General features: G+C 55.1%; 2 protein-coding genes across 3 annotated transcripts in view; one reads left to right on the top strand and one right to left on the bottom strand.

Annotated features, from left to right (window-relative positions):
• Nucleotides 1–11,775: 11,775 nt before the first annotated feature.
• On the top strand, nucleotides 11,776–18,555 carry ZFYVE21 (zinc finger, FYVE domain containing 21). Of its 2 annotated transcripts, XM_011991569.1 has the most exons (7): nucleotides 11,776–11,828; nucleotides 12,711–12,879; nucleotides 13,855–13,930; nucleotides 14,038–14,129; nucleotides 14,734–14,787; nucleotides 17,511–17,653; nucleotides 17,873–18,555. In XM_011991569.1, exons 1-7 carry the CDS (start codon nucleotides 11,790–11,792, stop codon nucleotides 17,906–17,908), a joined length of 609 nt encoding a protein of 202 aa, XP_011846959.1. In that variant the 5' UTR covers nucleotides 11,776–11,789; the 3' UTR covers nucleotides 17,909–18,555. The 2 variants fall into 2 exon arrangements, with proteins under 2 accessions (XP_011846959.1, XP_011846960.1); XM_011991570.1 differs by lacking the exon at nucleotides 14,734–14,787.
• An 82-nt stretch (nucleotides 18,556–18,637) lies between these two features.
• PPP1R13B (protein phosphatase 1, regulatory subunit 13B) overlaps nucleotides 18,638–23,776 on the bottom strand; it is a 63,183-nt gene continuing 58,044 nt past the window's right edge. Inside the window, exons 13-16 of the mRNA XM_011991568.1 lie at nucleotides 23,619–23,752; nucleotides 22,634–22,800; nucleotides 20,880–21,079; nucleotides 18,638–20,079 (exon numbers count right to left, since the gene is read on the bottom strand). Coding sequence (XP_011846958.1) covers nucleotides 20,038–20,079; nucleotides 20,880–21,079; nucleotides 22,634–22,800; nucleotides 23,619–23,752 — 543 coding nt within the window. The 3' untranslated portion in view covers nucleotides 18,638–20,037. The remainder of the gene's footprint in view (nucleotides 20,080–20,879; nucleotides 21,080–22,633; nucleotides 22,801–23,618; nucleotides 23,753–23,776) is intronic.

Raw genomic sequence — 23,776 nt, 5'->3', positions numbered from 1 at the left:
CCGGGAATCGGGGGAGACGTCGGTGCCTCGGGCGGGCGGCGGGTTCCGAAGCCATCTCCTGCTCAGAAGCCGGGCCGGGAGGAGGGCCAGGACCCACTCTGCGGGCCTGGCTGCCCCCACTTCCCTTTCGTCTACACCACCCTCCACCTCGGAAGCGAGATAGCAGTCGCCCACTGGACAGTTTGAAGGAGACCGCAGATCTGCATGCGTTTCCCTTAGGCCTCGACACGGCGGGAGTTGCCCAGGCCACTCCTGCAGCAATTGGAGCGGGGGCGGGGGGTCCCTGAGCCAGGCGGTCCCCTGGGTCTCCCGTGGGGTTCCCTGTGACCTGATCGGAGGTGCCTTTGCCTCACACCAGCCCATTGGCCAGCTAGGAAGGCCCTGAGTGCATTTAATCCCACTGCCTGTGTGCTAACAGGTGTGTCCAGTTTCTGTTCTGTGGATTTTAACCACGATAAAAAAAAATTGGGGGAGAAAGATAATTTTTGTAATATGACTTTCATGCTTAACACATGTTACAGATTCGTTTAATTCCCTCAGTGAGAGAACTAAGCAGACGTTGGAACTAGGTTCAGGAAGTCAAAGTAGCACTGATTGACTGCGTTCATTGAAGCTTGGTCGGAGGCCTGGTGGGGAGGTGGGCGACCACAGAGCCTCGGGGACAGGACGGAATTCGAGTGACTCGGGAAGTGTCTCAGCATCTACAGTGTATGCAAGCGTGTCCTGAAGAGTTGAGATCAGTGCTGCTCACCTCTCCCCAGTATCGCCACCCTAAGGAGTCTTTTTAGACACTTTCCCCCTAATCATCCGCCTATGACATCTTTTTTAAATTTTACTTTTAAGTTGACAAGTGAAAATTGTATGTATTTATGGTGTAATGAACTCTTAATAGCACAGAAATACTCCACATCTGTATGAACCGTATGGAGCACGTGAGAAAGTGTGGCCGAGACGAGGCAGAAGTTTCCAGCAAAGCACAATTTCTTTCTCCCTACTGTACACATGCACTGATCGTACAGTTCTGTTTTTTAGTTAACCACTGTGTTCCCCTCCTTCATTCTCTCTTCCAGAGCCCTTTTGGTATCAGCTGAATCGTTTAGCATTTTCCCCCACCTTTCTTTGTGACCTCTGCTGAGGCACTGTGGAAGTCCCGCGGTGACTTCCGACCGAGTGGAGTTGAAACACTTGAGTCAAGGTGGTACCCCTGGTGGAAGAGAAGATTTCTTCCCATGTTGATGTGGTGGCAGGATGCCTCTCCAGAGCCCCCCACCATGTTTGGATGATTAATTGGGATCTGAGCAGCTGAAGAAGGTCCTAGCATTGGGCGGGCTTGGGGGACAGAGAAACCATTCTAGTGAAGATGGACTTTGTCTTTGAGTTTTGTGTTGTGAATTTTATTGGAGCATGGTCTTACAGGCCAGAAGTGACCAAAGACAGTGTTCTGGAGGAACTTAGAACGGGGCAGTGAGGGCTGGAAGATTTGGAATAAAGTCCAGCTTTAGTTGCAATAGCTCGAGGGGACACTACTGTAAGAGTCGCCTGGCAGGCATGTGGCGGTGCTGAAGGGGACACTGAGCCACGCTGTGTTGGCTGTGTGCTTGGGGCTGCTAAGGTGATTGTCAGGAGGTGACTCAAATGTGCAGATAACTCGTTGTGGGAAATAGGTTTATTTGTGGTGGTTCGTCACGGGGAGAGGAGATTTTGGTAGAACTTGGCAGGTGGGTAACATTGTCCTTGGCTTGGTGGCCGTGTGCCGATTGGCATCATCGTCATATCTGTAAACGTGTTGATTCATTTTCATTCCAGCTCTGTCCTTAGCCAGGGGAGTCTGAGTCCAGCCCATTGCTCAGCTCCGGAATACCAGATGCCTGACCTGGGGCTGGTTTATCAGTTTGGGCCCATGAGGGTTATCCCTTTAAAATGCTGCAAACCCCCCTGGGGAATGTGTGCCTTTCTCAGAGAGGTGGCCTGCAGCTCTCAGATTCTCAAGGAGCTCTGATGCAGAACCAGTTGAGAATCGTTTCTCCAGTCTGTGCCTCCTCAAGAACCTGTGGGGCAGGGGAGGCAGAGGCGGTGTGTAAAGCTTCGTGCGACACCAGTTTGGATAGAGGTGCTTTGGGGGTGTGAAGGAAGCCTCAGATGATCTCTGGGGCTTGTCTGACTCTGCCATCAAATACCCGACACTGACGCAAGGCAGTGGGCTTGGGGGTGGGCGGTCCGGGCGTGCAGCCATCTGGGCTTGTCATAAGCAGCTAAGATCCTGAGTTTTATCCTTAAAATCGTTGCCGCTGTGCACCCCTCCCACCTCCCATCCGTGACGCTGGCAGAGCAGTGACCGCAGCTCCATGCTGGCAGGTCGACACCTTGATGGATACTCTAGATTCAGAACCAGGGAGGAGAGAGCATGTGCGTGTCTGATCACGAGCCTGGACTCGGATGAGGAGAGATCTGAAGTGAGGACTGTTGCTAGAGGCCTCTGGGGCTGTGCAGCAGGGAGAACAGGGGACCCTGAGTTCTGTGAGGGTCTCACAGGCCAGGCCAGACAGGGCTTTTCTTTTGCAGGAAGGAGTGGCCAAGGCTAGAAAGAATCAAGCTGGGGAGGTGGGATGGGCCAGTGGAGGGTCAGGACCTCCAGCAGATCAGAGAGCTGAGGCCAGAATATAAAAATTAGGTGGGCGTGATGGTGTGTGCCTATAATTCCAGCTACTCGGGAGGCTGAAGCAGGAGAATCACTTGAACCCAGGAAAGAGGTTGCAGTAAGCTGAGATTGTGCCGCTGCACTCCAGCCTGGGTGACCAAGCGAGACTGTCTCAAAAAAAAAAAATAAATAAAAATAAAAATACAAAAAGTAGTCCGGTGTGGTGGTGTGTGCCTGTATCCCAGCTACTCGGGAGACTGAAGCAGGAGAATCACTTGAACCCAGGAAGCAGAGGTTGTAGTAAGCTGAGATTGTGCCGCTGCACTCCAGCCTGGGTGACTAAGCGAGACTCTGTCTCAAAAAAAATAAATAAATAAAAATAAAAATACAAAAAGTAGTCCGGTGTGGTGGTGTGTGCCTATATCCCAGCTACTCGGGAGACTGAGGCAGGAGAATCACTTGAACCGGGAAGAGGCGGTTGCAGTGAGCCAAGATAGTGCCACTGCACTTCAGCCTGGGCGACACAGCAAGACTCTGTCTCAAAAAAAAAAAAAAGTCCAGATAAGGGAATTGTGTTCCAGTTGATCATGAGGAGAATTTCTGGCCAGTGTTTTCTGGGGCAGAGAAAGGGAATTTGGAGGGCCTTGTTGTAGGTAAACAAGGGGGACATGGGGACATTTGTGATCTCTGGCTCGTATGGGGAGGGTGGTTCTCGGCGGAAGGCTGTCCCAGCACACTGCAGGGTGGGGGGTTTCACAATTGTTTTCCAGGATCTCAGCGCTTGGGTAAGGCTCACCCTTGTGAGGTGCCAGGGGCTGCCAGAGCCTCCTCAGGTGTTTGGGAACCAGCAGCCTCGTGAGATACTGCCAGGGACACCGGCGAGCTTCTCAAGGGTCCCTGTGGCTGGCTAAGATCTTTTTCTTGTTTGAGACAGGATGTTGCTGTGTCACCCAGGCTGGAGAGCTTTTACTGATGTTAGGTAAAACTGAGGCTTTGAAGCCACGAAAAAGGATTCCCGGGCATCCTGTGGGAGGCCAGGCCGCCTTTAGCGTAGCCCTCCCGGGATGTGATCACCGTGTCTGCACCTGTCACCATCTTCAAACTGTCTGACAGCTTGAAATTCTAGAAAACTGATAGTAACGCACATGTTTCTAGTCCCTGAGATGCAAGTAGATTTTGTCCCTCAGAGGTGAAGTTGACATCCTCTCTCACCCCACCGTGGGGTCCCTGTAAGGCGAGCCAGTTTACAACTCCTGTCTTCCTTCCTCATGGCCTGTATCCGTGTCTGCTCTTTGGGTCCTCCTTGGAACTGGGTTTTTAATCTTATTGGTTCTCTCATTAACTAATGAGTTAAATCTTTGACATGGGCTCCTTTTCTGTTTGTAGGAGTTACGCTCTACCATGTAAACATGATTGTGTTTCACTAAAGGTGCATTGATACATGTATTTGAGTTGTTTTCTGATTGACGAGTTCTTGGGGGGCTGAGAATTAGTTGACTGTGGGAGCCCCACCAGCCAGTGGGTGACACTTCTCACTGTCGTGTGGGAGCTCAGTGCATGATGGGGCCTGACTGTCCTTTGTCACCCCAGCCTCAAAGGGAGGGCAGGCATATGTCCTGAAATTTGGTTCTTTTTATGGTAACTTTTTTTGAACATCCATTTAAACTCCCTAAACTATGCTTACAGATGATATTGACATTGAGGGTGGAGGTGCTTTTGGTTTCTTGCGTGCTGTCAAACCCCACTCTTGGCAGGTGGGCCGGGTGCTGGTTCTGAGGAGCTGCCCTGTGACCCTCGAGGGGCTGTTGCTGTTGCATTAGAGTAGGGGAGCGGGTCTCGACCTGCAGGTCTCTAAGGAGCTCTGTGCTGGTGTCTGCTCCCACCGTGGAGGAACGATGGGTTTCATGATTTCTCTTTTTTGTTTTGTTTGAGACGGAGTCTCACTGTCGCCCAGGCTGGAGTGCAATGGCGCGATCTCGGCTCACTTCAACCATCGCCTCCCGGGTTCAAGCGATTCTCCTGCCTCAGCCTCCCGAGTAGCTGGAACCATAGGCACCCGCCACCACACCCAGCTAACTTTTAAGTTTTATTTTGTAGAGACAGGGTCATGCTATGTTGCTCAGGCTGGTCTGAAACTCCTGAGCTCAAGCAGTCCTCCCACCTCGGCCTCCCAAAGTGCCGGGATTACAGGTGTGGCCACCATGCCTGGCCTGGTTTCTTCTTTCATTGCTTGCTTACCCACTGGGAAGCTTAGTTTATGGCATCTGCCTTGACCACCTCCGAGCATGTCATCTGGCAAGGTGGGTGTGAGTCAGTTGTTGGTTTACTGGACTAGCAAGGAGTGGACAAGCGCCGAGGGCTCTGACTCCTGTAGGTAGCCAGGGGAAGTGTGTTCCGAAATTTCACTGGGAGCCGTCTCCATGCGCCTGCCCTGGTCCTCACTCCCTCTTAGCCCCACTTCCCTTGAGACAGCTCCTTCTGTGTCCATTCAGCTACCCACCCAGCCTGTGCTGGGCCCTGCAAGGTGGCCGTGGAGGCCTCCTGTGGAAGTGAGTGCCCGCCCCAGAGAGGCCTGGGCGGAGGCTGCCTCTGTGATGCCACTGCACAGGGCACAGAGGGCTCCTGGAGAGCACCTGGGCCCCGCCGTCCATCCCAGGGGGCAGTGTCTGTCCTTAGCGGGCTTTTCTGGTTGGCTTGGGCAAGAGGGTCGGGCAGCAGATGGGTGTTATTAGGGTCACTGCCCGAGCTGACCCTGCCTCACTCTCCCTCTTTGTCTGTGTGTGTTTGTCACAGGCTGCACCTCTGGCCTCGTGGCCCTCACTAAACACCTTTATTATTTATTTATTCATTTTCCTCACTAAACGTCTTGAGGCCTGCTTTATTGGGTTGTTCTTGGAGGTTTTGGTTTCCCCGGCGAATGTGCTGGTTTGAAAGTCTGCCCCAGCCCACCCTGGTGGTGACACATGTGTACCTGGGATGTGACACAGACTGAGAGGCTGGCATTCCAGACACCGCCGGCCACCTACGGTGGAAACGGATGAATCACGCTTGATTTCTGGGCTTTGGTGTGTTCTCCCTAGCTCCTAAAATAGCTGTTTCACTGAACATCAGAGCTGCTGGGTCCAATTAAAGGAGGCGCTGGTGGGAGCCTGGTCTGGTGCCCGGCTTGCTGTGCCTGTGCTTCCTTTGTGGAGCGTGCTTATGACGGGGTAGGCATTTGGCAGCAGTTTTACCTTATGTCTTCATCCACTGCTTTATTTCATATTCAATTGCTCTACTGATAATTTTTAAAATTTCTTTCACTAATATAATCAATAGGAAATTACCTTATTTAAAAATTTATACATCTAAGCTCATTGGTTATTTAGAGTAATAAACTTCTGGATCACTTATATTTTTAAGGGAGCACATCCTAGGTGTGGTCTGTCTCTCTTTTTTTTTTTTTTTTTTGAGACGGAGTCTCGCTCTGTCGCCCAGGCTGGAGTGCAGTGGCCGGATCTCAGCTCACTGCAAGCTCCGCCTCCCGGGTTCACGCCATTCTCCTGCCTCAGCCTCCCGAGTAGCTGGGACTACAGGCGCCCGCCACCTCGCCCGGCTAGTTTTTTGTATTTTTTAGTAGAGATGGGGTTTCACCGTGTTAGCCAGGATGGTCTCGATCTCCTGACCTCATGATCCATCCGTCTCGGCCTCCCAAAGTGCTGGGATTACAGGCTTGAGCCACCATGCCCGGCCTTTTTTTTTTTTTTTTTGAGACAGGGTCTCACTCTGCTTCCCAGGCTGGAGTGCAGTGATATGAACATGGCTCACTGCAGCCTTGACCTCCTGGGCTCAAGCCATCCTCCCAGCTCTGCCTCCCAAGTAGCTGGGACTACAGGTGTGCACCACCACGCCTGGCTCATTTTAAAAAAAAATGTTCCTAGAGACAGGGTCTCGCTGTGTTGCCCAGGCTAGTCTTAAACTCCTGGGCTCAAGTGATCCTCCTGCCTCAGCCTCCCAAAGTGCTGGGATTACAGGCATGAGCCACGGCTCCAGCAGTGTGGTCTTACATTTAGAAATTGGCCTTTCAACTTGCCCAAACACAGACTACACAGTAAATGTGAAAAGCAGTCCTCTGTCAGCACCATTTGCTGAGAATATTGAGAGGACCCCCTCCTGTCGGGCACTGTGGGCCGGGGTCACCACGGAGAGACCGTCAACAGTTATTCTCACTGGAACCTGGTGATAACGTGGCTTTGTGTTTGCTTAAGCTCAGAGTTAAACCCCCGTGAAGCTTTCTCTAGCAGATTCTAGTGGATTCTGTGGCTAGTGGACGTCTGGGGTCAGGGAAGGGACCACCACACAGAGGCAGGGACTGTGCCACCGCACAGCGGGCAGAGCGTTCCGGAACCAACAGGCCCATTCGAGGGCAATGGCAGGGCTGGGCCGCAGCACAGTGAGGGCGGGGAACAGTCAGACCATGCCCACAGCCTGTGGGCAGGGAGCCCCTGGCAGAGCTGCGAGCTGGACTTTGTAGATGCTTCCAGAAGGCTGGGGCGGGCCAGACCTGGTTTCCAAGTCCAGGAAGCAGCTTAAAAGCAAAGGGAAACAGAAAAAGGCTGGTCGTGGGATCTCATAAAGCTCAGGACCTGCCTGAGTTGGGGCAGTGGCGACATGGAACTCGGCAGGGATGAGGCCCGCGTGTGGGTCACGAGGGGCCAGTCCTTGCTGCAGAATGGCGTCCGAAGGGCCCCTGATGTGCGCCACAACCGGGACCTCTGTCCTCCCCCAGTGAGGCTCCCACACATGTGGCTGTGGACCCCAGAGGACTCCTTCCAGAAGCATCTGCAGAGTACCAGGACCACCAGACTCTGTTTTGCCAACTAAGCACAGTGGGCACTTGGCACCCGATGTGGACTGTCTCTGAGCCCCCTGTGGAGGGGCTGCAGGCTTCTTGTGCTGCGTGTGTGGGTCCTGCAGGCTGGAGGGAGGCCCTACCTTTGCAGAGCGCAGGGTGGTGGGGACACGGTGAGGGTGGCGGCTGTGACGGCACCACATCGGAGCAACTCCTCCGCACTGACATCTTCTGGGGCTCAGAGAAGGGGCTGGACTTCCCAGAGGAGGGGTGCAGGGCAGGGGAGAGTCCCCATGCCTGTGAGGGAGAGGATCAGGGCAGGGTGGTGGAGGATCCATGGCTGGGCCCCCAGACCCCAGGGAGGCTGTGCAGCCATGTCAGAGGCGCTGGAGGATTGGGCGGCCACCAGGTCCCCACCGCGGCTCAGACCCAGGGGCCTGTGTTTCAGAAGGTGCTCGGCCCTGGTGACCCCACAGGCCTTGCCTGCCTTGTTGTGGAATCAGCCGCAGCCGTGTTTGCCGGCCCGGAGTTGGGGCTGGAACAGTGCCATGCGTGTGGGAGCAGCTTTCCTACCGAGGGGCCGAGCCCTGTCAGCTGCTTGTCGGTGCCAGCACAGCCCGTCTGTCCTTGACGGAGCTCTGAGGCGGCTCTCACGTTAGATAAGACGTTTGAACTCGTGTGTGGCTTGGTAATGCTGTGGCCACCTCCAGTCTGCCTCCGTTTTGAGACTTCAGGCCCTCAGTTTATGCTCGCCAGGTAATTCCTGGTCTCGTTTGGGGGCCCCCTCCTCCCCCCGGAAGGGAAAAGGGGACTTCATGGAGCGAAGGTCTTCTCTTACATCTCTTTTGAGTATTACTGTGCTTTGAACGTGGATGATTCTTGGTCAATATTCATCCGAGTCCTTAATCATCAGAAGCAAAAAGACCCTCCACCTCTCCCAAGAGGACCCCTTTGAGTCACACCATTCGGTCGCTGGTTCATTTAACCCACACCTGTTTCTAGTTCACCACCCACCACCTAGGTCTCTGACAGCGAGGACCAAAGTGGGGTGTGCTTGTCACACCAGGCGGCAGCCTCGCTGGGACCTTCTTGTTTCATCCTTACCAAGGGCCCCAGAGCACGAGGGTCTTGTTCTCATGAAGCTGAGGGAGGCGAGGCGTCCTGGGTCCCACAGCCCCCATGTGCTGCTGAAGGGCCTGTTGGGGAGTGGGTGGGCAGCACCGAGGCCCAGCTTTGAAAAAGGCTGTACCGGCTCACCGAATCCGCGGACCACCATTTTCATGGCAAAAGTGTCCTTTACTCTGTTAAAAGAATGCACAGTGGCCGGGCGCGGTGGCTCACGCCTGTAATCCCAGCACTTCGGGAGGCCGAGATGGGCGGATCACGAGGTCAGGAGATCAAGACCATCCTGGCTAACACGGTGAAACCCCGTCTCTACTAAAAATACAAAAAAATTAGCTGGGCATAGTGGCGGCGCCTGTAGTCCCAGCTACTCGGGAGGCTGAGGCAGGAGAATGGCGTGAACCCGGGAGGCGGAGCTTGCAGTGAGCCGATCTCGCCACCGCACTCCAGCCTGGGCGACTGAGCAAGACTCCGTCTCAAAAAAAAAAAAAAAAGAAAAAAGAAAAAAGAATGCACGGTGGCACAGATTTCCTTCAGAGCAGGTCTGAATGTCTTCGCCTTGGATTGGAGTCCCTGCTGTTAGAGCGGGGGAGCCGGCGGTGATGGCGGCATCCTCATGCTGCGCTCATGCCGGTGTCAGGGCCCCCCTGCCATCTGCAGTGAGCAGGAGGCAGCCAGGCCAGGACGGAGCCTTCCCAGCTGAGGTTTGGGAGTTCCGTGCCTTTGGTGCCGAGGGCGAGCGTGTTCACGGTGACTTCGTCCCGTGGTCATGAGGAGGTTCGAGCTAGGAACCCCCTGCAAGTGGTAAATGCATCCGGCTTGCTGTTCTAAGTGGAGACGGCAGGCACAGCTGGGACCTGGGCCCCTCAAAAGCAGGCACCTCACTGGGCCGCGCTCCATCTGGGGCTGCTGCAAGAAGCTGGGCTGTGGCCAGTCCTGAGGTCTCTGCAGCCCTCACGGGAGCTTGAGGCCTGGCTGGTTCTTCTAAGGAGTTGGCCGGGTGGCCATGGCTGCCCACAGTGGGGCGTGGCCTCGGGCTTGTGGCCTCTTCAGTGAGGGCCTCCTGGCAAGGGCTCAGAGCGCAGCGTCAGGTGGGGGCTTCAGCATAGACCACCACATGTGTGTCTCTGGGTGCTTAGTAAACGTACCCTGCGCTTTGGTGACAATTTTTTTGTCTAGTCAAGTGAAGCAGTGGAAATTCAGGGAGCATCTTAAATCTGTTTTATTTCTAAGTGATTGATTTCAATTCCACCTTCACTCTTAGACCGACCAAGCATCTGAGGTGCGCAGGCTGCAGAGGGCTGTTTTCAGAGTGGGCTTCTTTGCCATCTGGCATCTTCCGGGTTGCCCTGCTCTCCTGTGTTGAGGCGTCATACTTAACCTGTTCCCCACATATGAAAGGCTCTGGCCACCCCGCGGCCCATAGGCCCAGGCGGTGTGCGTTTGTTTGAAACAATTCATGAAGAAGGCACCTTCTCCTCTAGCCTTGACCAAGCCCTGCCGGTGTGCACCAGGCACCACACAGCTGGGCCGGGCCATCGCGCCTCCTCTCTCCCTCCTGGGCACAGCCGCTCTTGGTGTGACTGTCACAGCTTCGTAAAGAGAATATACTTCTTTATTTCCTTATGGCCACAGTGACCTAACAACGCCCAGCAGATGGCCACAGGGTCTGTGGTCCCCTGGATTTCAGTGGCACCCGGCCATCACTCTGGGACTCTGAGTGTTAAACATGAAATGAGGCCCCCTGAACAGCCGTTAGACAATTTTTTTTTTTTTTTTTTTCCTGGAACAGGCTCTCATTCTGTAACCCAGGCTGGAGTTCAGTGGCGTGATTACAGCTCACTGCAACCTCTTCTCCTGGGCTCAAGTGATCCTCCCACCTCAGCCTCCCAAGTGGCTGGGACTGCAGGTGTGCACCACCACACCAGTAATTTTGTTTTTTTCTTTTGGTAGTGATGGGGTCTCACCATGTTGCCCAGGCTGGTCTCCTGGGCTCAGGTGATCCGCCCACCTCATCCTCTCAAGGTGCTGGGATTACAGACATGAGCCACCGCGCCCAGCCCCTTAGATAATTTCAAGGGTAATTCTGAGGCTCTAGTGAGGCAGCTGAAGAAACTTCAGATGTGATTCCAACTCAGCAGAAATAACCCCGCCCTCAGGATGGTTGCCTCCTGGCTGCTGTGGTGAGGCAGAGGAGGACGTCTTCCCAGAGGGCATCCCCAGTGCCAGGACAGCACCACCTTGCCATGGGGCTTCAGGCCTGCTGTGACCCCTTGGGGAAAGTGAGCCCCATGGCCACCTGCCCAGTTCCCAGGTCTTGTGTGGTCAGAATTCCTGGTGGGCCCTGAGCCCAGTCACCTTCCTGTTTCTGTCTGCGTTTGTACATTCTGTGTGCATAGAACTGTGTTTGCCAAGAAAGTCCAGCCTTGTGAGCCCTGGCTTGTGCGTCTCGGAGCTTCTCTGCGCCTGGGTCCTCCAGGTGAGGAAGCATCTTCAGGGCGTCCCCAGGTCTGACATGCGTCCCCATGACACACACCAGCCTGTGTGTGCTTCAGCTGCTTCCAGGGGTTCCTTCACAGGCGGGGGTCAGGGCACGCACGCCAGGACTCCAAGTAAAGAACCAGAATAATAAGCTTTATGTCTCAGATACCTGGACTTTTGCCGGCTGGCGCGCAGCCCCAGAATCAGCAGGTCCCCATGCCCGCCTCGTTTGTGAAGTGGGTGCTAGCACAGCCTTCCCTGGTTTAGGGGTTTAGGTTGGCTCCTGCTGTGGGTTTCCTAGTCTCTTCACGGCGTTGCTCTTTGGTTCCAGTAACAGGACCAGGGCCAAAAAGGTGTTGCTAAGGTGAACTGCTGTTGGGTCCAGTGTGGAGGGACCTGAAATGCCGGGATGCACGTTCTGCTGCAAGACAGTCAAACCCCAAGCCCACCTCAGGCCCAGACCCCATGGGTACGCTGGGTGCATCTCCTGCAGGCCTCGGAGCAGCCTGCATCCCACTGCATTGGCTCTGGAGCCTGGGCACAGGCGACCAGTCCACCATCCTGCGTCACAAGCCTGCCTGCCTCAGGCCGCTTGGGTGTGGGGGGAGGTAGCAGGGCCCAGCTTTCTCAGCAGCCTGAGGTCCTGCCCCAGCGACATGGTGAGTGACTAAGCTGGGTTTTAACGCTTTGTCGTCTCTTTCCTAGTGTCGGAGATGTATGCAGTGTGACGCCAAGTTTGACTTTCTCACCAGAAAGGTGAGCTGAGGCTGCTGAGTGGGGGTGGTGGGAAGAGGGGAGGGGCCCTAACAGGACAGCTGCCCCTTCTGGCAGGGGACGGATGTCATCTTGTGGCTCGTTTTTTTTTTTTTTTTTTCTGAGGCGGAGTTTTGCTCTTGTTGCCCAGGCTGGAGTGCAGTGGCTCCATCTCGGCTCACTGCAACCTCTGCCTCTTGGGTTCGAGGGATTCTCCTGCCTCAGCCTCCTGAGTAGCTGGGATTACAGGCACCCACCACCATGCCCGGCTAATTTTTGTATTTTTAGTAGAGATGGAGTTTCACCATGTTGGCCAGGCTGGTCTAGAACTCCTGACCTCAGATGATCCTCCCACCTCAGCCTCCCAAAGTGCTGGGATTATAGGGGTGAGCCACCGCACCCAGCCATTATGGCTCGTTTTGAGTGTCAGCCGTGCCCTGTTTCCGTGGAAAGTGACTGGGCTGATTCTGCTGGATGCCATGGGGTGGGGATGCAGCTTGCGAGGCCTGTGCACCTACCTCTTACCCTGCCCTGTCCTGCTTTGCCCTCGCTAAGTGTGTTGCCCCTAATGTGTGCCCAGCTCATGGCGCCCCGAGGCCCGAGGGCGTCCTAAGCAGTGGGACTTGGGTAGTTGAAAGAAAGAGCTGAAAAACAGCCATTTTGATCCACAATTTTGAAAAAAGGGCCTCATTTCCCAGGTGAGGCGAAGCCCTGCTGTGTGGTGGGGAGCTCAGGGGCTGGCGTCAGGAGGTGCGTGTGTGCAGCAGCCAGCAGGGGGGCCTCGCGTTTAGGCGCGGCCCGGGCAGTGCCAGGCCAGCAGGGTCCACACCCGGGGCCGCTTGTCCCCTGCCCCTCCTCACTGCCAATCCTCCCGCATCTGCCCAGCACCACTGTCGCCGCTGCGGGAAGTGCTTCTGCGACAGGTGCTGCAGCCAGAAGGTGCCGCTGCGGCGCATGTGCTTTGTGGACCCCGTGCGGCAGTGCGCGGAGTGCGCCCTGGTGTCCCACAAGGAGGCGGAGTTCTACGACAAGCAGCTCAAAGTGCTCCTGAGCGGTAAGGACGCGGGTCCTGCAGGCCTGCGCGCACCGCCAGCCGGCTCTCGTGTCTGTGGCGATGCTGTGGGCTGTGCACAGGGCGTTCTGCTTCTCTTTGACGTTCTCTCGCCTTCCCTCCCTTCCCTGTTTTCTTCTGGATTCGTTTGGAAGCAGTTATAGAGCCTTCCCTTCTCTTCAGAGGCGGAATGTCGTCTAAAATGTGGGTGCTGACTCCGCTGGGCACGTCCGTCAGGTGGGAGGGGAGGCCCTGGGCCCAGGCAGCACCTCCCCCAGGTGGAACCCGGCGCCGGCGCTCGGGCCTTTGCGACCACCGTGGCTCCTTGATGAGGGTCCGTAGACCTTTGCCCGGTAGCACGATGCAGACCCGGTTTTGAGCCATCTCTGGGGACCTGGTGTGGGAGAAGGGCGTTCTCCGGGGGCTTACGTTGTGCCTCCCTGGAATCTCTGAGCAGCGCCTTCTCCCCACTGCCCGCCCACCTCTGGCCACTCCGTCCCAGCCTCCTGTCCCCAGCTTGCCCACCATGGGGTCTGGGACCACCTGCCTTCCCGCCCACAGCTCCATCCTGTGTGAAACGGGCATGGTGCCTGGCTGGACAGTGGCCTTTGTTGTGCTTCCTTTCTGCTGTCTTGGTCCTGCCAGCTCTTAGGACCTGCGAGCAGAGGGGTTTATTGTGCTTTGATCTGGACCTTGGTGATGGATTCCCTGCATCCTTTGAAGGATGTAAAACAATTTCTAGGAGCTTTGTAAGCAAGCAGAACCTGTTTAGAGCAGCACCTTTTCGTTTACCTCTTAAACCCTTGATCCATGACTGCCTTTTTGCTCAGCTGAAGAGGTCCTTAGAACAAAGCTGTGGTTTGTTTCTTGATGTTTTCACTGTGTCCTCTGTGTGTGCGTCTCCTGCTGGTACTCGTGGGAAGGGTTAGGTGGAAAAGAAGCAGACCCTGTTCTCACATTTGCTTTTGTGTTCCCAAGGAGCCACCTTCCTCGTCACGTTTGGAAACTCAGAGAAACCCGAAACTATGATTTGTCGTCTTTCCAATAACCAGAGGTAAGAGCCAGATTCTGCTTGGCACGGGGCAGCACTGTCACAGACCGGGAGCCTCGGTGGCACAGAGCCTGAGAGTGACCCGATTTGGACACTTTTATTTGATGTAGATACTTGTTTCTGGATGGAGACAGCCACTATGAAATCGAAATTGTGCACATTTCCACCGTGCAGCTCCTCACAGAAGGCTTCCCTCCTGGAGGTAAATGCCAGCACGTCCTTTCCTAAGCCAGGAGGGTTTGGTGCCATGCATGGGTGACAAGAGGAGCGTCCACTTTTGGGATCAGGCAGCCACCCTGAGGAACGGGGTCTGCTGGGTCTCCAGGACAGCCTGCCTTTCCTCTTTGGGGGGCGTGTATTTACTCAGTGGCTTTAGAACTCGCCAGGTGAGTGGAGACTTAAACCGTAAGACCACAAAGGGAAATTTGCCTCAGCATGTCGTAATGATTTCCTCTGCTCTAAATGCTGTATCATTCCGTTTATTGTTGGACTCAAACCAAGGATAAAGCCCCAAATGCAATAACTGAGATCCCCAGAAAGGTCTGAGTGGTGGCTCATCGGGAGCCAGCACTTCAGCCCTCCTCCTGCAGGCATCTGTGCAGACCAAACCCCTGGTGCTTTTCCTGGTGAGCTTTGGCCCAGCCTGGGCCTCTCCACTAAACTCCGCTGACGGGGAGCTCGCATCCTGTTATCTGCAAACTGTGCTGACAGATGCGCGTGCCGTAACCCATGTTGCTTTCTTTCCGTTCTCTCACCGGCTCTTGGGTGCTCCTTCTCGCCACTGCCTGCCCACCTTCTTGCCATAGAAAAAGACATTCATGCTTACACCAGCCTCCTGGGGAGCCAGCCTGCCTCTGAAGGTCAGCCTCTTCCTCCTCGCCGGGGCTCCCTGCATGCGGCGGGCCCGTTCCTCCCCTCGCCACCTGGCTTCTGTCCACGGGGTGGTCCGTGCCAGGGTTCTTTGTGAAACCTGAATTCACTTCTTTTGGTTGACTTAAGAGAGATGTTGGGTCTGGTACGTGGGTTTCTAAAGCATAAATGAAGATACCGCAGCAGATGTACTTTCTCAGTTCTGTCTCGGGGGGAGGGTTACCCAGCAGTTGACAGCTCTCTGTCAGTACCTGCCAGCCCTGAACTGGCTGAGGCCAGCGGGCATGGGTGCTCACAGGGGCTCACCTGCCCTCGGGAGCCTCTCCCAACTTTGCCCTTCCCACTGAGGCCTGGCACTCCTCAGCTCAATGTGGCCTCCTGGGACCCCTAACTCTCCTGGCACTTCTGTCAGCCTCCTGAATGATGAGGTGAGATGCCCAGGCCAGTGTTTTGCCACCTCTGTCCTGAGCTCAGGGACGTGTTTGGAGCCGGGATGGTGTCAAGCTGGTTGCCTTGAGCAGGCTGCGTGGTATAGACGCCCAGGTGCGAAGGGTAGGGTGTGGAGAAGCGGGGGTCACCCCAAGCACCCCTCTCTGCCTGCCTCCTCCTGGGGAGCCTGAGGCTCAGATGAAGGCCAGTGCTTAGGGGCATCCAGTGCTCCTGAGGCCGGGGCAATGGAGCCTCCGGGACTGCTCTCCTGGGCTGACCCTCCCCAGGGCTTCTGGCACTGTGTCCCCTTGTGATGGCTTGGGGGGTGCAGTGAGCCCCACTCTGCGCAGTCTCAGCAGAGCCCTTCAGACCCCAGCACCGTCTTCCAGTGGGGGCGGGGACAGTAGTAACAGTCCCCTGACCTGAAGGCAGCCAGGGGGCCGCCTGCCAGCCTGGGCCCTGTAGGGCAGGCCACACACTCATTCTTTCACGGCCAGATAGTAAACCTTTGCCAGCCACGTGCCGTGGTAAGGTGGAGGCAGCTGCAGAAGACAGGGTGACAGACGGCCATGGCTATGGTCCAGTGGTGCTTTATCAAGCAAACACAGGCGGTGGACAGAGCCAGGTCACTCTGCTCTAGAGCCCAGGCAGGACGTTACACTGATAGGGAAGGTTCCCCAGTGTAGGGGCTGGGTGGGTGTGCCCTAACCATAGAACTAGGCTTATGAAAATGTGGTTCCAGAGGCCCGGCATGGTGGGCCCCTGTAACCCCAGCACTTTGGGAGACTGAGGTGGGTGGATCACCTGAGGTCAGGAGTTCGAGACCATCCTGGCCAACATGGTGAAACCCTGTCTCTACTAAAAATATAAAAATTAGCCAGGCATGGTGGCAGGCGCCTGTAGTCTCAGCTACTTGGGAGGCTGAGGCAGGAGAATCGCTTGAACCCAGGAGGCGGAGATTGCAGTGAGCCGAGATCCCACCACTGCACTCCAGCCTGGGTGACAGAGACTCCAAAAAAAAGAGAAAAAAAAAGCCAGACACGGTGGTTCACACCTATAATCCTAGCACTTTGGGAGACTGAGTTGGGCACCTGAGATCGGGAGTTCGAGACCAGCCTGACCAACATGGAGAAACCCTGTCTCTCCTAAAACTACAAAAAAGAGGAAAAAAAAAAAAAAGGCTGGGCATGGTGGCACATGCCTGTAGTCCCAGCTACTCAGGAGGCTGAGGCAGGAGAATCCCTTGAACCCGGGAGGCGGAGGGTGCGGTGAGCCAAGATCGGGCCACTGCACTCCAGCCTGGGCAACAAAAACAAAAACTGTGTCGCGGGGGCGGGGGTGGGGGGAGGGGAAGAAAGGAAAAGTGTGGTTCCGGGGCCTCCGGCGCTTGCAGCTGCAGCCTTGACGCCCACTCCACCAACCGGCAGAAGAGCCGGCCCTGGGTGCTGATGGGGGGACGTGTGTCTGATGGAGGGGTCTCCCGAGAGGTCAGCGATTGCTCACGATGGGGCTTCCCTCCCAAGTCATTAAGTTCATGGGAGGCTGCATCCCATGGGTCTCTTTCAACTCCAGCCCTGCCTGAAGAGTCGCTCTCTTGAGCGGTTCATTGTTGGAGCAAGTGCTGGAATTGAGTCATTGTCACTGGATCAGCTGGTCACTGCTGCCCAAAGACGGGGAGCCTGGGTCCCCTAGGTCTGGGGAGATGGCCCGTGACCAGGCTGGGGTGGCATTTCCCTGGCACTGGGCCTTTGTACTGACAGTCCCCTCTGTGCTGCTCCCCAGAGGCTGAGGCCTCCGACTCCTGGGTGTGAGGCCAGCTGTGGCCCTGACCATCTGCTTGGCCTGTCGGTGGCCAGGGCACTCTCGAGGTGGCCTCCCCTTTTCCCCCAGCCCTGGGTACAGGTGGGCATCTCTGCAGGAGCCAGTCTGGTCTGGGGGTTCTCTGAAGGCAGGAACCCCCACAGGCCCCAGGGCATAGCAGCACCTCAATTAGTGAACAAGGCCTCTTGTGGTGATGCGGCTCTGGTGGTTTGTCCCCAGCCCTGGGGCACCCGGCTGAGTGTCTTCGTCCCTCTCCCACCTACCCTGTGAGCTTGGGGTCTCCCTTCAGAGGCCTGAGATGGTGTTTCCTGGGTGCTCCTGAGCACCAGTCCTCACCACCAGGCTACTCTTGGGACCAGCACAAGGTTAGGAAGGTGTCCTGGCCACCACCACCTTGGGGCTGGTGACCACCTAGGCACTCAGGGTCTCCTTTGGGCCGTCTTACTTCGTCTCCCTCCTCCAGGAGGCAACGCACGGGCCACAGGCATGTTCCTGCAGTATACAGTGCCGGGGACGGAAGGTGTGACCCAGCTGAAGCTGACAGCGGTGGAGGACGCGAATGTGGGCAGGAGGCAGGCGGTGGCGTGGCTAGTGGCCATGCACAAGGTACCTGAGCCCAGGCCAGGGAGGCTGGGCCCTTTGGCTTAGAGCAAAAGCTTGCCTTTCCCAGAGGAAGCTGTGTCCTGCCATTTGACCCCCATTCCCACAATCTGTTCCCCCTCGGCTGGGGTGCCCATGCCATCTCCCCTCAAATGCACTCAGGCTTGGCTCCACCAGGCACAGGACCAAGCAGGTCTCACTGTGTTGATCTTATCTGATCTGCAGGCTGCAAAGCTCCTCTACGAATCCCGGGACCAGTAACTCTACGTGGGTCTGAGCTTGGAGTACATGTGGTCACCAGGACTGAGTCGCTTGGAACAGCAGAGCCTGCTCCTTGCGCACCACAGGGATTAATCCTGCTTGTGCTGGGAAATGCAACTCATGTATTTGGAGAAACAGAAGTGTTCACTTATCTAGTGCAATATGTTCACAGTTTATTAATGCTTTAAACAGCTTCATGTTTTAGAATTTGTGTATTGTCAATACTTAATTGGGGGTGGGAGAGACTGAGCTACACTACTGCTAAACTATTTTTAGCATAATATATACTGTTTTTATGAGTTCCCAGGTTCACTAGAAGGTTCTGGCCCATCGATATTCATTTCATTTAACTGTTCCACAGAACCAGTTTGGGTAGTAGGAACTCAGGCTTCTGATCTGCAGTACAGCCTGCTCGCCTCTAATAGCCAGTTTACAGCACTTGCCTTAGCCTGTTTTACAGACTGTCCACTTACCTTATCACTAATTTTGGACTTTTGGGCTGTGAGTGATCCTTTGATACTTCACTAAGGGGAACGTGGGGGCTTTGTGTTTTGTACTTTTCACTCACTATTTCACTTTATTAAAAGATGACTGTACAGCAATTTGTATATAAAGCTTATGATTAAAACCTATTTTGAACATACGGACAAGGCCTCGCCTTCCTGTGTCCAGATCACCTGAACCCTCGTGCCGCAGCGCAGTCTGGCTCCAGAAACAAGACTCACAGCCGCCAGGGTGAGACGGGTTTATTGTGCACATTTACACAGCGTCAGCAGCGTCGGGTGGCAGTGGCCACGCTCCTGTGGCCGGGCTGCTCTACAATGGCATTCAGTTTTCTTCACCACACTATGTACAGTCAATGCTCCAGGGTGATGGGCTACAGTGCTGCATCAGTGACTCTATACACACATTTATACATAAATTACACACAAGACTCATACATGAAAAATAGAGCCTAAGGGCCTGTATTTTAATGAGAAAAAAAATTTCCAACATAGTTCGGGTAGCTTTGAATGGTCTAGTCAAAAAATACTTTTGGTATATAAAAAGCCTGTACGTACAATTCACACCGCAGTGAAGCGTCCTCCTCGCCTCGAGGCTGGGCCTGGGACAAAGGTGGTGTCCTCACAGCCAGCCCAGGCAGGGAGATCAGCAGAGGGGGGTGGCCCCTGACCCCATCTCCTCTGCCCCAGCTGCTGCCCCTTGGTGGCGGCCCCTCCTGATGCCAGGCACCTGCCATCCTTCAGACACCAAACAGCCCCATCTACCTGGCCCTGGTCTGCCCTCACGCCAGTCCACCCCCAGCCCCAACCCTGACTACCCTCCGCTGCCACGGCCTCCAACACCTGACTCCATTCAGAGAACTGAATTTGAGCTTGCAGGGCTGAGAACCACACTGAGCAGCATGAGAGGCTGTAAAATCACAGAAGAGTATACGCTGAGGCTCTTCCGATTGTCACTTGGTCTTAGGGGTCCTGGTGCCCGTGGCGTGGCAGTCCAGCCACAGTGCTGGGCCTGCACAATCAGCCTTTAGGTGAACTGGAACAGGAAGCAGAACCCCCAAGGCGGCCAGGCAGGGTGGCTGCTGGGAGGCATACACGTCGGGCAGCAACACTGGACACGTTTCCATACAGAGGCTCCTTTGGTGATGAAGGGAGGAAGAAGGATCGTGTGTGGGGAGTGTGAGAAAGGATGAGTGTCCGATGCGGTGACAGGAGGCAGGGCTGTCGCAGGGGAGCAGGCCTCACAGCCACGGACAGTGTTCACTGCTGGAGGGGGTGATGGCCTCGGGGCCAAGTCAGTAAGAGCTGTCTTCACTGGCAACCAACCAGGGGTTATGGGACCTTCTTAATGGCAAGAGGGGTGGGTGTTTTGAAAGCGGGTATTTATTTGGATTTATAGTAATTGGCAAAATTCAGTCCTTGGAGGCGAAAGTACCTCTCCCAGTTATGGGCAAACTGGAGAAAGGGCCTCACCTGGAAACTAGGATTCACATTGTGGACGCTGTCTGCTGAAGTGAGCACCATTAAGACCATTTTCTAGCTTCAGCTTTCCTGGGAAAACGGCACAATAATCTCTTCAGTGGCTCCTGGTAGCTGGCAAGACCATGCGGTGCTCCAAAAGGAAGTTCAGGCGAGCGTTCGCTGTCGGGGTTTGATCCGTGGATACAGCTGGGAAGCAACGGAGCCGCGTCAGGACAGGAAGCCACACATACGGAGCAGGGTCAGCCAGACCCGACCCCTGCTCCTCACCTCAGCCACCCTGGACAGCCGTGCAGCACCCTTCTCCCTCAGGCCCACGCTCAGCTGCACCTCTATGCTGAGACCCACCCAGCCCCCTTTCAGATGTGCCTCGTACCCCCAGAACATCCTATTGCTCTCACAGCACTTCAAGCCACCTAAAGACTTGTGACTGCCTGTGGCTCTCAAGGTCATCAGCTGCCCTGGGCAAGGGTCTCTGCCTGGCTCCCTGCTGTGTTTGCCTGGCCAGGAACCTTGGCTCAACAGGGAGCCCCTGGCAGCTCCACAGGGCACATAGAGAGAGCAGAGGCCGCTCCCTCTGCCAGAGGACTGATGGAATCACAAGTCCAACACAGAGCTAGCAGCCTGCACGTTCCCACCTCTCTCCTCCGACGGAGAAATTTCTAGGCTGCAGAGATTTCTAGATTGGGGAAAGTGTGGGTGGGGTGAGCTGGGCTGCTTGTTGAAGTTCATCATGAACCAAGCTCATTGAGCTGCCCCTCACTGGGGCACTCGGCCTCCACGGCGTGAGCATGGCCAGGGGAACCTCCTGGGGCCCTGCCTGAGCCTCATGCCAGCACTGCCAAGTAGGCACCTCCCCCTATACAGAGGGGGCTGCTGAGGCTCAGAAAAAGCACAAGCCTCCCTCCCCAGCCCCACAGCATGACAGGACCGCATGCTGTACAGAGACAAGGACAGCAGGTTTCCCAGTACGTAACCTGAGTGCTCACCCCCAGCAGGTTTTTGGGCACATAGCCCTCCCGGTCTCCAAGGCGAGCCCACCACCACTCAGTCTCGCTTTCGTCCTTGCGCCTCAGGATGGTGAGGGCGTCCCCTTCGTGGAAGGACAGCTCATCACTGTTCTGGGCCTCGTAGTCCCACAGAGCATACACCACACCTTTGTTCATCACACCCAGCTTTTCCTGCACCCCTGGAACCAGAGAGCAATCGTCAGGCCTCAGCAGAGGGTGGCCTGCAGAGAGGGACCCTGCTCAAGGAATAGGACACGGTCATGCTGCTGCCGAGGCTGCTCTCAGCAGGCCCCACAGAGGCCAGCGTGGGAGATGAGAGACTATTGGAGACTAGGGCTCCCACCTGATACCTCCTGACACCTCCCCTGCCCGGCCCAGCTGCTGCTGCTGCTGCTCCTGCTGCCGGCCCTAAGCCCTGCAGGACAGACAGGACAAACGAGCTCCTGAGTCCCAGGGCAAAGGTGTGCTGTTCCTAAGGTGACACTTAGCAATCACAGCGAGAACAGATTTCTAAAGTCACTAACTAGAGCAGCTGTGACTGTGCTTCGATGGCAATGAACAAACTACACACAACTGAGCCCTGACCGAACAGCTACTTGTGGGTCCCTGACAAAGGGCCTTCTGCGGGGACATGGCTTCCGAGGCCCAGTTGTGGTGACCGTGGGGAGCTTCCCCTCCCTCTGCTGGTGCCACTGTGACTGCAGCCTCCTCCTCACACTGGCTGGACTCACCTGGGGGCTGCTGTGCCTCCCCAGCCCTACCATACAGCCTGAGAATTTGTTGCTTGGCTCTGTTGCGGGAGCTTGGGCCAAGGAGGGCATCACCTGGCTATTTTCATGGATAATTTCAACCCTAGGGTCCAGTGTAGGGCACACAGTATGTTCTCAAGTAATGTGTGGAATAAGTGACTCGGGACTGTTTAATACTCAGAATGGAGAAGATGTTCCAGCGCTTGGAAAATGTGGCCCTGGCTAAAGCAGCTTAATTAGGACATGAGCCTCATTCATCAGATGTTTCCGGGGAACGGCCAGGGCCCCAGGCCACCCCAGGAATGGAGCTGGCCTTGCTTCCGGAAGCAAGGGTGCAAAACATCTATGCAGAGCACAGCCAAGTCATTCTGTTTTCTTGGGAATCTGGCAGAGAATCTTTCTAACAACATGGACTTTCAAACATGTTTTCAGGAATGAAAACAAGGGGCAGTGTGACCTTCACTCGACTGAGACATCCTGGCTGCCCCTGAAGAAGGTGGAACAGCTCGAGAATGCTGTGCTGCTGGGCACGGTGGCTCACACCTGTGATCCCAGCACTTTAGAAGGCTGAAAGTGGGCAGATCGCTTGAGCCCAGGAGTTCGAGACCACCCTGGGCAACGTGGCGAAAAACTGTCTCTACAAAAAAAAAAAAAGTACAAAAAATTAGCTGGTTGTGGTGGGACAAGGCCGTAGTCCCAGCTACTTGGGAGGCTAAGGTGGGAGGATCAATTGAGCCTGGAAGGTCGAGGCTGCAGTGAGCCATGATCGCAACACTGCACTCCAGCCTGGGTGACAGAATGAGACCTTGTCTCCTGTCTTAAAAAAGCAAACAGAAAGCTGCGCTGAAGCTTCTCTGGTACCTGCCGACTTTGCCGTGGCAGTTCCATGGCAGTTCCATGGCAGTACCATAGCAGTACCGTGGCAGTACCATGGCAGTACCACGGCAGACAGCACCACTGTGGCCCCAGGCCTCCCCTGCATACCGTATAGAAACTGGGAGCACTGGATGTAGCCTTCCTCCATCTCCTCACACTTGTCTGCAGCAGTTTCAATGTCGCTTATGGTTGAGGCAAAAATGGCGGCACCACTCTCCACCAGCTGTTTGCAGAGGTGAACGCTGTTACAAGAGGCAGCGCAGTGCAGCGGCGTCCTGGAATAGAGCACAGGTGAAGGTGCAGGCCTGGCACTGCCTGTCCTGTAGGTCACGGCCCTCAGAGATTTCCCTCTAAGGAATCTCATGGAAGGCGCTCGCCTTTGTGCCATCAAGTCTCTGTGTTGTTTCTTTAAAGGCATGATTTCCATGAGTCAATTGTTTCAGACCATACATACATTTTGAAAAGGGGGCACAGGGAATGGGTTAAGAAATGGCCAATCCACAGATATTCACGCCACACTGCATGGTGATGTGAATGTACATAATACACTGAAACACACATTTAAAAATAGCTAAGATGTGAAATTTTATGTTATGTGTATTTTACCACGATTCAAAAACAACACAATGACAGCTGTCTAAAAGTTCAAAATAACCCCCACAGGAGACCAATGTGTCTCGCCCAGCAGCATAGCTCCCGAAGGCAAACGGAAATGAACAATGCAACAACCTACATGCCTGACCCAGGGGGATGCCGAGGCTGCTTTTCACACGGAGCATAGAGTGTGAAGAGTTCATATGGAACACATGAAAAGGGGAAGATGGAATGATTCACAGAATGCTTAGATTGCAATGTTAATGATGGGGCACAGAAGGAGCATAACCACAGCCATGTTTTTAACAAAATCATCAAGAGAAAAGGCTGGAAAGACAGGCAAGGAAACCCTGGCAACAGCTATCTTTTAAGGATGAAATGATGGGTGTTCTTGCTCTAATTCTCTTCCGTGCTTCCTGTTTGTCTAGAACATGCATGTTTTCCTTATGTAAAGTAGGGAAAGTAAATCTCTCCACCCCACACCCCCACAGGGCCTCACCATCCATCACTATCAGCAGCATTCACGTTGACGCCAAAGTCCAACAGGAACTTCACGATGTGATGGTGGCCAGCGCAGACGGCGTTGTGCAGTGGGGTGATCCCTTCATCATTGGGCTTGCTGGGATCTTCCACCTAGGACACATGGCCTGTGAGTGC

Source organism: Mandrillus leucophaeus, unplaced genomic scaffold (genome assembly GCF_000951045.1).
Source record: "Mandrillus leucophaeus isolate KB7577 unplaced genomic scaffold, Mleu.le_1.0 Scaffold4, whole genome shotgun sequence".
In the NCBI taxonomy this organism is placed as follows: Eukaryota; Metazoa; Chordata; class Mammalia; order Primates; family Cercopithecidae; genus Mandrillus; species Mandrillus leucophaeus.
Note: the sequence above shows the minus strand (reverse complement) of the source record. Positions and strands in the feature narration are given on the sequence as shown.

What these genes read in the sequence shown, in the direction of transcription:
- ZFYVE21 (XM_011991569.1), top strand. Translation starts at nt 11,790, where the DNA reads ATGCAGTGTGACGCCAAGTTTGACTTTCTCACCAGAAAG. An exon ending in CGTCTTTCCAATAACCAGAG is followed by an intron (nt 13,931 to 14,037) that starts GTAAGAGCCAGA and finishes TATTTGATGTAG; the next exon opens with ATACTTGTTTCTGGATGGAG. An exon ending in AGAAGGCTTCCCTCCTGGAG is followed by an intron (nt 14,130 to 14,733) that starts GTAAATGCCAGC and finishes TTCTTGCCATAG; the next exon opens with AAAAAGACATTCATGCTTAC.